The sequence below is a fragment of the Orycteropus afer genome, unplaced genomic scaffold (genome assembly GCF_000298275.1).
Source record: "Orycteropus afer afer isolate SDZICR_OR568_19922 unplaced genomic scaffold, OryAfe1.0 scaffold00179, whole genome shotgun sequence".
In the NCBI taxonomy this organism is placed as follows: Eukaryota; Metazoa; Chordata; class Mammalia; order Tubulidentata; family Orycteropodidae; genus Orycteropus; species Orycteropus afer.
In genome coordinates, this window is record NW_006921766.1 from 6,239,832 (window position 1) to 6,253,636 (window position 13,805).

General features: G+C 44.7%; 1 protein-coding gene across 1 annotated transcript in view; it reads left to right on the plus strand.

Moving 5' to 3' along the window:
* The window catches only part of TMPRSS2 (transmembrane serine protease 2), a 41,657-nt gene that overhangs the window by 21,640 nt on the left and 6,212 nt on the right, over positions 1 to 13,805 (plus strand). The window contains exons 5-9 of the mRNA XM_007947316.2: positions 2,938 to 3,064; positions 4,207 to 4,317; positions 9,410 to 9,453; positions 11,138 to 11,309; positions 12,764 to 12,939. Of these exons, the coding sequence (XP_007945507.2) occupies positions 2,938 to 3,064; positions 4,207 to 4,317; positions 9,410 to 9,453; positions 11,138 to 11,309; positions 12,764 to 12,939 (630 nt within the window). The remainder of the gene's footprint in view (positions 1 to 2,937; positions 3,065 to 4,206; positions 4,318 to 9,409; positions 9,454 to 11,137; positions 11,310 to 12,763; positions 12,940 to 13,805) is intronic.

Genomic DNA, 13,805 nt, shown 5'->3' on the forward strand with positions numbered 1-13,805 from the left:
AACAAGGGAGCTGTCCGAGCACTAGTGACTGGGCTCCACCCCCACCCTACGTGGGTAACTTTAAAAAAACAAAACTTATTTTCTCACAGTTTAGGAGGCCAGAAGTCCAAATATAAAGAGTGACATGGGGGAAGTCCTTCCTTGTCTATTTTAGCTTCTAGTAGCTGCTGGTGATGCTTGTAGATGCATCTGTCTTGGTCATCTGTTTTCCACTGTGTGTATCTCTGTGTCTATTCTGCCCTTTTCAGAGATTAGGTTTGGGACCCACCCTACACTACTATGGCCTCATAAACATAAAAGAAAGTCCCTATTTCCAAGCAATCATATTTATAGATTAAAAAAAAAAAAAGACCACCACCCCACTGTAGTTTTGTTGATTTTGACTCATAGTAACCCTACAGGACAGAGTATTACTGCTCCATAGGATTTCCAAGGTGGCAAATCTTTAAGGACGCAGACTGCCATATCTCTCTCCACAGAGCAGCTAATAGGTTTGAACCACCAATCTTTTGATTAGCAGCTAAGAGTTTAAAATACTGCACCACCAGGGCTCCTAATATTTACAGGTACAGGGATTAGGATTTTAATCCATATTTTGGGGAGATATCATTTATTCAATAACAGGGGCCACCAACAGGAGGTTAGAAGTGAAACCTCAGAAGAGGTGGGATTTCCTTTTCTACTTTAAGCACACATATAATCAAAAACGCCATTTTGCACACTCTCACATTTTATATAAATTATATAGGAAACATATAATTTAGCAACTTGCTCTTCTATGCAATGTTCTTTTCAAAATTGTTCATGTTAATACATAAGACTACAGTTAATCCTAAAGTTACAGAATTCTGTTCTGTGAATACACCACCCTGGTTGTATTCTCCTATGCAACGAAAAGTTTTGAGAATTCTGAGGAGTGGTTACCTGTAAGGTGGGAGAGAAGGGGGTGGAATAGAGGAGGGCCTTGAGCTACACTTATTTATTTATTTTAATTTTTTATTGTGATTTGGGTGAAAGTTTACAGAGCAAATTCATTTTCCGTACAGCAGTTCTTAAAGCAAATGCAACCATTGCTGTGGAGTCAGATTCTACTCAATAGCAACCCCTCCTTGGGTTTCTGAGGCGGTATCACTACGGAAGTAGATTGCCCAACCTTCCTTCCGAGGAGCGGCTAGTGGGTTTGAACTGCCAGCCTTTTGGTTAGCAGTCAAATGCCTTAGGCACTATGTCACCAGAGCTCCCACAGCAGGTCATATACATTTTATTTCATGACATTGACTGCAATTCCCCACAGTGTAACAGTTCTTTTTCCACTCCCTCCCTACAGTTACCTCTTCCCTGTATCCTTTCCTATGCATTCCTGCCCCTGAGCTATCTCCCTGTGCAAATACTGCCCTTCTGTTCTACCATGGTTGATCATTCTAAGGAGTGTATCTATCATTTAGGGTGTAAATGTTCACCCTATATGCCTGTCTATTGTTTGGAGTGAGTTCAATTCCAGACCTGAAGGGTGACTAGGGGCCATAGTCTCAGGATCTCACCTGGCACTATCAGACCAATAAACCTGGTCTTTTTTTTTTTTTTTTTCAATGAATTTATGAGTTTTGTTCCACGTTGTTCTCTCACTCCAGGATTTCCTGCACTGAACCCTTTCAGAGTGGTTGACAGTGGTAGCTGGGCACCATCTAGTTCTTCTGGTCTCATAGTTATATAGTCTGAGGATCACATGGTGTACCAGTCCCTTGAAATAACTATTTCCAAGATCTTTGTTTTCTTCATTCTTCTTTGCTCTGGATGAGGAGAGAACCATTGTTGCATCTACATGACCACTTGCAAGCTTTAAGACCCTAGTCTCACCAAAGTAGGAGGTGGGACAATGGTTTTGTGTAGTATGTTATGCCAGTTGAGCCTGCTGTCCCCTGCAACCATGGTTTTGAGCCCACAGGTCCAGCCACTCATTGAGCTACATTTATAATGTTTTATTTCTTGAAGCAAAGAGCTGAGGTAATTTTGACAAAACATTGGCTAATTTAGAGGCAGAATCTTTACAAGGAGATTCTGCCAGGTCACCTGGTGTTTGCTCAGAGTCCAGGATTTAATTAAGAGGATATACCCTGTTGATCAAAGTGATTGTTCAAAGAGGACTTCTTTGTCAGGATACTATCTAATCCACCCATTGAAAGTGTACAGTTCAGCATTTAGTATATTCACAAAGTTGTACAAATATCACCAGTCATCTGAGAACATCTTTATTACCCTAAAAGGCCACTCTGCATCCTTTAGTGATTACTACCATACCTCTTCACACTCACATACACACACAATGAACCTTAAGCATGTGCTAAATTACTTTCTGTCTATAGATTTGCTTTTTCTGGACATTTTATATAAATAGAATCGTATACCTTGTAGTCCTTTTGTGACTTGCTTCTATCACTCAGCATAATATCCTCAAGGGTCATCCCTGGCATAGCATGTATCCAAACTTCATTCCTTTTGATGGCTGAATAATATTCCATTCAATGACATACTACATTTTGTTTATCTGTTCATCAGCCAATGGACACTTGGGTTGTTCCTACTTTTGGCTCTTGTGAATAGTGCTGCTGTGAACACCAGTGTACAAGTTTTTGTCTGAATTCTAGTTTTCACTTTTTTGGGTAAAGGACTTTTTAACAGAGAAAGAACAGACTCATAGTGTCCTGATAGTTGTGGTCAGTCTATTAAGAAGAGCAACCTAGCCCTGGTGCTTTGTGTCTTCAGGGGAAGGTTGGGCCCCACAGCCATTAGCGTCAGGACCAATGGTTTATGTCGGGTGTGTTGTGGTATTGTGTGTGGTATGTTGTATATTGTAGTGTCATGTTGTGTGGTGTGATATGGTGTTGTATCATGTTATCTGTCCTTCACGTACTCACAAAAACTCTCCCTCACCCACAGTGCGCCTTTATGGACCAAACTTCATCCTGCAGGTGTACTCGGCCCAGAAGAAGTCCTGGCACCCTGTGTGCTGGGACAACTGGAGTGAGAGCTATGGGAGGGCAGCCTGCAGAGACATGGGCTACAAGTGAGTGTGGCACCTTGTTGTCAAGAATGGGCAGTGACCTCATAGTGACAATGACAGACAGTAGTAGGTGCATAAGAAGAATCCACTTCTCTCTGTTCTTCTGTGGAAGTGCTTGCAAATACCAAGGGAGTTCCTCTTCCCAAACAGAACTGCAACCAGCAGGTGGAACCTAGTTTGCTGGACCTGTGTCCTGCACATTCACAAGTGCTGGCTTCCCCCATGTTTCCACCCAGCCACCATCTCCTGGGTCATGTGGTGTACAGTGTATTATATGTGTAGTATACATATATAAATATACAATATATACATATATATGTCATTATTGGGAGCTCTGGTGGCATAGTGCCTAAGGCATCTGACTGCTAATCAGAAGGCTGATGGTTCAAATTCACCAGCCACTCCTTGGAAGGAAGATTGAGCAATCTATTTCTGTAGAGATACAGCCTCAGAAACCCAAGGAGGGGTCTCTATGAGTTGGAACTGACTCAGTGGCAGTGAGGTGGGTTTTTTTTTTTTTGGTTTATGACATTATTTTAAGAAGCCCTGGTGGCATAGTCGTTAATGCATTTGGCTGCTAACCAAAAGTTCAGCAGTTCAAACCCACCAGCCTCTCCACAGGAGAAACACAAAGCAGTCTGCTTCCATAAAGATTTACAGGCTTGGAAACTCTATGGGCCATTCTGCTCTGTCCGATAGGATCACTACGAGTCAGAATTGAGTCCATGGCAGTGGTTTGCGTTTGGTTTGGTGCTTACTATGTATTATATATGCATATCATATGTGTACCATATCAAACCAAAAAACCAACTCACTGCCATTAAGTACATTTCCACTCACAATGATCCCACTGGGTTTCCAAGACTGCTCCATCTTTCTTCCATGGAGCAGTTGGTGGGTTCACACCACCAATGTTTTGGTTGTCAGCTGAATGTGTAAACCACTATACCACCAAATATCATATAGGTATAATAAGTGCATGTACACATAACATATATGATTAGAACTTGTGCTTTTGTTTTCCAGAATATTAAGGTTTTCTTCTGAACATTATACAAAAAGGAATGTAGTATAGAATTTGTGATGGCTTCAGACTGAACTGTTATTTTGAATAACATATTCTGTTTTGGATGCTTGTTTTTCAGGAATAGTTTTTACTCCAGCCAAAGCGTGATAGACAACAGCGGTGCTATCAGCTTTATGAAACTGAACACCAGTGCTGGGAATATTGATTTGTATAAAAAACTGTTCCACAGGTATTGATTATTTCATTCTTAGAAAAGGTGAATAGTCAGAATGACCAGCTAATGCCCCAGAGATCATTATTCTGGGCAAGATTTCTCTAATTCTGGGTTTGGATGATTTTCTCCTTGGGAAGAGGTTGGCCTTTAATCAGGACTGCTTGCTCTGAGCAGCCTTGCATGTATTCTGAGGAAGTGGCCAAGGTTTATTTTCCATTTAGTCTGCAGCCTCTGCATTCTACCCTCAATGATACTGGATAACACTGCAAAATTGAGAATCAACTTTATGTATTTTTCACCAAACATTTGTAGGTATACCTACTCTATCAGATGTGGCACTAGGAATCCCAGAGAGTTGCTTGGTGTCCCAAATAGGATGACCGGTGCACACCATTATGCCCTGGACTTGCTTTGTTTCAACACTGAGTCCTGCTTCCCAGGGACCCCCTCAATCCCAACTCCCTAGGAGAGTTAGTCCCCCAGCCCCAATCGGTGAACAGTCAATCACATCAGGTAATGGTACCCACCAGCTGAGCCACATTCCGTGGCCTGGGTGAGAGAGGCCAGTTCAGTTCACCAACATTCCTGGTACTCTCCCAGTTATGGGGAAATTCTGTAGATGCTGTCCCTCAGCCTTGAAGGTGTGTCTCATGTGGTCACATCAGAAACACTGTAACATGAGAGACCTGGTGGCCACAGTGAGTGGGCTGTGGTCTCCCTGAAGGCTGGCTCAGGCCCCAAGTGATGGGTAGGCACTGGCAGATCCTAGCCTCTGCGTCTGCCACACTTTGGGGCAGACTCTCTACCCTGGGCTGACCACTGAGTGACCAGGGGCATGGGAATGAACACAAATAGTAGGTCCTATGCTTGATGGCTTAATTCCTGGGGGGTGGGGTGGAGGAAGGAGTGGTTTCAAGCTACGAATTTTGTTTTGCATCTGTTTCAAATATTGGTATTCTTCTTAGAATTATTGTTACCTGAATCTTTTTAATACACTTCATTTTCTAGAGCAGTTTTAGATTTATAGAAATGTTACACAGAAATACAGAGGGTTCCCATTTATCCCCTTTCCCCACTGCACACAGTTTGTCCTGTTATTAACATCTTGTATTCCTGGGTACATTTATTACAATTGAAGAATCCATATTGATACATTATTAGTAACTAAAGTCCATAGTTTGCATCAAGTTTCACTCCTCTGTGTTGTACAGTTCTCTGGATTTTGACAAATGCATAATGTCATGTGTCCACCATGACAATATCATGCACAAAAGATTTCACTGCCCTTCACAAAAGCCTTACTCACTCCTAGATTTGGGTGGCTCATCCCCAGGTGGCTGGCTATCCCCCATGCTGCCAGCAGGTGCCAGGTGCTGGATTTGGGGAAGGATGAACTAACCACAGGTCCCTCCTTTCTGTGAGTGGGAGGTGGAAGCAAAAGAGATTCCCAGTGGTGTCTGGGGGGCTGGGTCCACCCAGGCTTTGGAATGTCACAGGGCAAGCTCAAGAGGGAGGAGCAGACACAGCCAGGTGCACCCATCAAAACCACAGGGCTGCGGTTTGCCCACCTGAGAAGCAAAACACAGCTGCCTGCACTATTTGTAAATATTGAATGTTGCTTTGTCTTCCGTGGTTACACATGAAATGTCAGAGCCATGAAAAATAGAGCTGATGGGGGAGGGGGTGAAAAGGCCTGCTGTCCTCTGGCACAGAGCTTGGGAACTCACAAGGGGCTGACAGTGTAGAGGGAAGAAGAAATGATCATTGTGTAGTGTGCCAGAGTCTGTATCCGTGGCGATGGTGTGGGAAAACTTTTTTTCCCTCTTTTCTTTCAGAAATTGCCCTTTGATACTTGAACCTCTGGGCTTGACTCCTAGCCAGCCTTGTCTGAAATCATTGTTGCCAACCTAGTTGCTGGGGGTTAGCTACTCAAGTGAATTTCTAGGTAGAGGAGAGTTGGCCTCACGATTCTTAGAAAACCTCTCTATTAAGGAACTTTTTTTTTTCCTTGGCTTTGTCACTGCCCTGCAGCCATGGACCAGCAGGGACACCCCTGTAGTTGAACACTGGTAGGTTTATGGACTTGTGGCAGTGAGGGTGCTGCACACCATAGGGACATCTTTATAAGAAGGTGTTAGGACTCCTTATGAGTCAGAATTGACTCGATAGCAACGTTTGGCTTGAGTTTTAGGACTCGTTATAGGATTGGGGCTTGTGGTAAGTGATTTGGGGGAACCTAAAGGAAATAGGACTTGCTATGGATTGGATGCTGTCAGGAAGTAGGTGATACTGTGACTGGAGGACTTCATTTTTATTTAGAAGGTAGGAGATCCAGAAGAAGGTAAAGCTGGGATTGGTAAGGAGCTGTAGTTAACACTTGTGGCCAGCAGAGGGGGCCGTGTGGTCACTTCTGTGGTTTGGACCATGCGCTCGCGTGTTGTCTGTATTCAGACATGATCACAGAGTGGGCTTGTTTTTGTCTTGATCCATTTGGTCACAGAGTGACCTAGTCTGACATTGGTGTTCTGTGAACTTGGCTGTGTTCAGTGTCAAGGCCTGGCTGTCTTTCTCAGCATATTAGGGTAATATGCACAGTACAGGAGAATTTATTAATTATTTCCTTTTCATCCCTAACTTTCATTTTCTTGTGCACCTGGGAAAATTATTGGTTGTATTTTTTGTTGTTTTTAAAATTATGTTAAAAATATATATGATGAACCCCTTTGCATATACAATACTGAGTTGTCAATGAAAGCAAACATGGGTATAGGGACGGATAGATGGGTGAACAAGCTAAACAATTAGGTATGTCTAAATGGAGAGTGTATCCAAGATCATATACAGGGTTGGCAGACAATGGGCCTATAAGTTCATGTGAATGATCAGAATTCCCAGGTGTATAGTAGAGCTGACAAGGGGCAAGGTTATGGTCATTACTTGGTCACAGCCAGCTACCCAGAGGGACCGAGTAGTTGATCCTGCGGGCTTGGGACCATAGTCGCAGGGGACATCAAACTCAATTGGCATAACATACTATACAAAACATTGTTCCACCTCCTACTTTGGCGAGTAGCTACTGGGACCTTAAAAGCTAGGAAGCTGCCATCTAGATGCAACAACGGGTCTTTCCTCGTCAAGAAGAAAGAAGAAAACCAAAATTAATGGAAACAATCAGTCCTAGCAACTGGTACACCATCCGATCTGCAACCTATACAACTATGAGACCAGAAGAACTAGATGGTGCCCAGCTACCACTGCCATCCACTTGGAAGGGATGTAGGAGATCCTGCATAAAGAGGGAGAACAATGTGGTACAAAACTCAAAATCATTTGGAGGCAAAAAAAAAAAAAAGGGGGGGACCAGGTTTGCTGGTCTAATGGAGCCTGGTGTAACCACTGAGACTATGGCCCCTAGCTGCCCTTCAGGTCTGGAATTGAACCCACAACTGTGGTTTCCAGCCAAACAATGTACAGGCAAGTGAGTTAAACATTTACCTCAAGTAGATACACGCCCTGGAGAGAACAATCATGGGAGAAGGAAGGGCTGCTTATGCACAGGGAGATAGCTCAGGGTGCAGAAGAGTATGAAGGGATGGACACTGGGAGGAGGTAATTATGGGGAGGAAGTGGGAGGGGAGCTGCTGCATTGTAAATTTTGGTCAATGACATGAGACAAAGTATATGTGAACTGCTGTATGAAAAGTGAATTTACTCTGTAAATCTTCACCCAAATCCTAATTAAAATATATATATATATGACAAAACATTTGCCATTTCAACTTATTTTACATGTACAATTCAGTGATGTTATTATGTTCATCATGTGGTATTACCATCACCACTATCCATTTCCAAATTAATCCACCACTATTAACAGAAACTCTGGGAGCTCTGGTGGCATAGTGCCTAAAGCATTTGACTGCTAACCAGAAGGCTGGCGGTTCACACCCACCAGCGACTCCTCGGAAGGAAGGTTGGGCAATCTACTTCGGTAGAGATACTGCCTCGGAAACCCAAGGAAGGGGTCACTATGAGTCGGATCAGACTTGGTGACAGCGAGTTTGGTTTTCATGGTTTTTTATTAACAGAAACTCGGTGATCCCTAAGCAATGAGTCCCAGGACCCCCTTCCCAACCATCCCAGGGAACCACTAATAAACTTTGGTCACTACAGACAATTGCCTCTTTTAGATAGTTTATATAAGTGGGATCAAACAATATTTGTTGTTTTGTGACTGACTTATTTCACTGAGCAGAATGTTTCCAAGGTCCTTCCAGGTTGTTGTACTGTTTTGAATACTATAAATAAATGTAAGCAGTCTTAGGAACCCAGAAGTCTCCAAATGGCTTCCTTAAAAAATTAGAGGATGATCTTAAATTCCAAGAATAAAAGTAATCACTAACAAAAGAGACAACTTATTCTTACAACCACTCTGTGAATTGGTATTAAAGGGGTTCTGGTGGTGAGCTCCTCAGGCATGTGGCTGCTAACCAGAAGGTTGGCTGTTCAAACCCACCAGCTTCTCCTTGGAAGGAAAATGGAGCGATCTATTTCTGTAAAGAGTTATAGCAATTGAAACCCACTGGGAGTCACTATGAGTCAAAATCAAACCTGCTGGCAGTGGATTTGGTTTGGTTTTGGTCTATTTTATAGACTGATAAGCTAAGCTGTAGACAGGAGCTCTGGTAGCATAGTGCCTAAGGCACTTGACTGCTAACCAGAAGGCTGGTGGTTCAAACCCACCATCTACTCCTTGGAAGGAAGATGGGGCAATCTACTTCCTTAGTGATATCATCTTGGAAACCCAAGGAGGGATCACTATGAGTTGGATCCAACTCTACAACGGTGAGAGAGAGAAGGTACAGACAGATTAAATAACCTGCCTAAGGCTACACCGATGGGATTTGATCCTGGTGGTTTGACTCAGTTTCTGATCTTTATCACTGTGCCTATGCATTTATTTTATTTGCTTTTCGGATAGTAGGCCTTCTATTTGTGGGGAGACAGGGAGTGGGAACTTTGACAGAAGATGTTCCTTCTAAGTATCTGCAAAGTCACATGCTTCTTCATTTATTAGAGTAACTAAAATGCCCCCTTTCTTTTCCAGTGATGTGTGTTCTTCAAAAACAGTGGTTTCTTTACGCTGTATAGGTAAGTGCTTTTTGATTTTCCTTTTCTACAAATGAAACATTCATTACCTTTAGAAACGTCTTTCCCTGTGCCTTTGGGCGCGCAGTCAGAAGGAGAGCCGTGTGGGAGGTGGTTCAATGGGCAGGGCTGAACCCACAGGCTTCATCCTCTGTTCATTCACACTCTACCCAGAAGCTCCTTTTTGCATCTTGATGTGCTTTGGACACCTTCACCCTTGGGTCCCAGAAGCACCTTCTGAGGACGGGCAATCTGGAGAAACTTGGCCAAACCTGATTCTTTGTGCCACCTCCTGGTAGAGCTGGGGGGGGGGGTCCCCCCTTGGGCACTCCACAACTGGAGGTGAAAAGGAAGGGCAACCTATTTCCCCACCTCTGTGATCTTGTTCCAGAAGCTTACCCTTCCAGCCTGATGTAGTAAACCAGCAGACTCATAGTTAGGCCACATAATGTCACTGCCAGGTTCAGCTTGGGTCTTTAAGTACCAAACAGGGACCTAGCACAATTGCCAAGAAAGTGGTTTTGCCGCCTCCAGTGCCCATACTGCCCACCTTATGGGAAAGTTGAGACAGCAACTCAGGAAAGTAGTCAGATGGGGGTGGGTGCTACATTGAGTGAGGACTCTGGAGGGTTCCTCACCTGCTTCCTCAGTGTGGCTGGCCAAGGATGGGGGCAGTGTGTGAGGGCTGGGCTGATGGATGTGGACACCTAGAGATATTCTCAGGAGAAGTCCTTGGGACTTGGAGGGCCCTCTGCCAGTCTCCCTTCCTCATTTGGATCAGAATGATTAGAGAATTATCCCCGACCTTCTGGGAATCTCAGCATCACCCCACCCACCCACTAGGAGCCTCACTTGGGGTAGGGCAGTATTAATGGTATTAATTGTCTATGTGTCTATGTTGGTGATGTTAATGGTCTCACAGTGTTAATGGTCCATGATGAAACTGACACACAGCATACCAGAGCAGGGCAGGTATTGAGGACATCCTCTTTCTGACCCCCCTTCACCACCACCCACCATCTTTCTGAGCCTTCCAAACATTGTCAGCCCCTCTCTGACTCAAGAGCACCTAGGGGCCCTTGATTGTCCAGGGTCCCCCTCCCCGGGGTATGTTAAGTACCTTCGCGGAATCTCAGAAGTGCCTAGTAAGTGGCATTGGATGCTAGCAGAGGAGGTGATGCCTGGGAAGGTGTCTTAGTCCTTGTCTTTTTCAGTTTCCATAGCCCTGTGTGTTCTTAGGACATCTATCCATTGCCCTGCCCCCCATTTGTGTGTGGCTCTGTGTTTAATTTACTCTTTTTATAACCCAGAAGTGATCAGGTTCAGGACCCACCCTATATTGGTGTCTTCATTAACATAACAAAGAACCCTGTTCCCAGATCAGAATGATTAGAGGATTACATTTACCTGTAGGATTCCAACTCCTATTTTTGGGAGACAAAATTCAGTCCATAACAGAGGGCTTGGGAAGGCAGAGGAGCAGACCAGGGCAATCTCTAACTCTCTCTCTCTCTCCCTATATCTCAACAAATGAGATAAGGCAATTGCTGTCTTTATCATCTGCCCTCCAGCCTGAAAGATCCTTTGAAAGGGGCCATGCAGGTGCAGAGCTGGGTGCTGGGGGGCACAGGGCAGCTATGGCATGTGCTCACTGACACATGGGCACACATTGTGTTTGCTACTTTAGAGTGTGGGGTCAACATCAAGATGAACCGCCAGAGCCGGATTGTTGGGGGCGAGAATGCTGCCCTGGGGGACTGGCCCTGGCAGGTCAGCCTGCACGTCCAAGGCGTCCATGTTTGCGGAGGCTCCATCATCACCCCCGAGTGGATTGTGACGGCCGCTCACTGTGTGGAAGAGTAAGTACCTGTCCCGAGTCACCAGGGAGGCAGCCAGTGATAGGATGCTGGGGCCAGACTCCTTACTTAGAATGTAGCTGTGCCACTGTGTGATGCTGAGCAAATACTTACCCTCTTGAAGGTCCAGTTCCCTTGTCAGTAAGTGGGGAGGCTGAGGACACCTGCCTCTCAGTGGGGTTGTGAGGATGAGCTGGCTGTGAAATGTGTCATAGTCCACCTTTCAGTGTGCAAGCATTGCATGCCTCCTGTGTGTGTGTGTGTGTGTGTGTGTGTGTGTGTGTGTTCTGGGCACTAGGGGGCAATGTGGAGTTGGTCGATGTAGTGAGAATTCCATTTGACCTGGTGTCTTCTCAACTCATAAAAGCCACCACCCGCTTGAAGTCTGATCTCTCTAGGATGTTTGTTCCTGGAGAGTGAACATTCAGACATGAACAGAGAACTTACACCCTGCCAGAAGCTTCTCTGTGCTCCCCAGTTAAGAGTCCTTGGTGACAGGAGTGGGAGGAGCTCTGGTGACATAGTGCCTAAGGCATTTGACTGCTAACTAGAAGGCTGATTCAAACCCACCAGCCACTCCTTGGAAGGAAGATGGGGCAATCTACTTCCATACTGATGCTGTTGTTGTTATGTGCCGTCGAGCCGGACCTGATTCATAACAACCCCTCCTTGGGTTTCTGAGGCAGTATCGCTGTGGAAGTAGATTGCCCCATCTTCCTTCCGAGGAATGGCTGGTGGGTTTGAACCACCAGCCTTCTGGTTAGCAGTCAAGTGCTTTAGGCACTATGCTACCAGAACTCCATAGTGATACAGCCTTGGAAACCCAAGGAGGAGTCCTTATGAGTCAAGACCGACTAGATGGCTGTGAGTTTTTGGGTTTTTTTTTTTTTGGCAACGGGAATTGAGATGGCTGAAGATAGCCATCAGTTATACTGTTAATCTTCATAAAAGAATTTTTGCTGTGCTTATGTGCTGTCAGCTCAGTTCTGACTCATGGTGACCCCATGAAAAACAGAAGGAAATGCTGCCTGATCCTGTACCATCTCTAGCTGTGAATCAGACCACTGTGATCCTTAGGGTTTTCACTGGCTGATTTTCAGAAATAGATCACCAAGCCTGTCTTCCTAGTCCGTCTTAGTCTGGAAGCTCTGCTGAAGCCTGTTCAGCATCAGGGCAACATGTAAGACCTCGGTGACAGCCAGGTGGGGGCTGCATATGAGGTGCATTAGCTGGGAATCAAACCTGGGTCTCCTGCATGGAGAGCAAGAATTCCACAACTGCCCTACTAACGTCCTCATGGTGGGGATGGTGCAGGATTGGGTGACATTTTGTTGAGTGGGGTCACCATGAGTTAGGGGCCAACTTAATGGCAGCTGACAGCAACTATGGATTGTGGAGTTCCTCAAGTGAGTGTTTCACACCTACAGTTCTGAGTATTGTTTATCTTTCTTTTCCAGACCTCTTTCCAACCCACGGTATTGGACAGCCTTTGCGGGGATTTTGAGGCAGTCTTTCATGTTCTATGGACAAGGATACCGAGTAGAAAAAGTTATTTCTCATCCAAATTATGATTCCAAGACCAAGAACAATGATATTGCTCTTATGAAGTTGCAGACCCCTCTGACTTTTAATGGTATATACCTTTGCTTCTCTGGCCCAGAGAGTGTGGATTATTTTGGCCAAATCTTAAGAAGTTGTTGCCTGGAAATAGCTGTGATAAATGAAAGGAAGGTTGTTGGGTTGAGTGAGGATGGTGTGCGGTAGAAGGCAGGAAAGGGGTCAGCAGAGGTCAAGTCACTTGAAAGTGTGCCTGTGCCTGCTGAGGGAAGCAGTAACCACCAGGTTTTTCTCCACCATGTAGAGTGATCATTAATCAGTAGATGAAAGAGTCTAGAGCAGAATTTCTCAACTGGGGACACTACTGACATTTAGGGCCAGATAATTCTTTGTTGAGGGGCCTACCATCTACATTAAAGGACTCTTAGCAGCATCCTTAGCCTTTTCCTGTGAGATCAGTAGCAACTGCTGAGCTGTGTCAACCAAAACTGTCTCCTGACATTGCCAGATCTCCCCTGTGAGGCAAGATCTACCTCCATTTGAGAAACACTCATCTATCATTGTTGTTGTTGTTGTTGTTGTTATACACCCTTGAGTCAGACCTGACTCACAGTGACCCTTCCTTGGGTTTCCGAGACGTTATCACTTCAGAAGTAGATTGCCCAAGCTTCCTTCCACGGAGTGGCTGGTTGGTTTGAACTGCCAGCTTTCTGGTTAGCAGTCAAGTGCCTTACACACTATGTTACCAGAGGTTCCCATCCATCATTGGTAAAGATAATTTTATTTTTTATGTACAGTTCAAGAGTAAGAGACTTTAAAACAACAATAATTTAAAGCTATAAAAACATACTTTACCCCTAGCTTCTTAATTGGTTCCCATTCTAGTTCATCCAAGGGTCCAGAATGTTCTAGCCCCATGTGGGGACAAAAGAAGCAAAACCT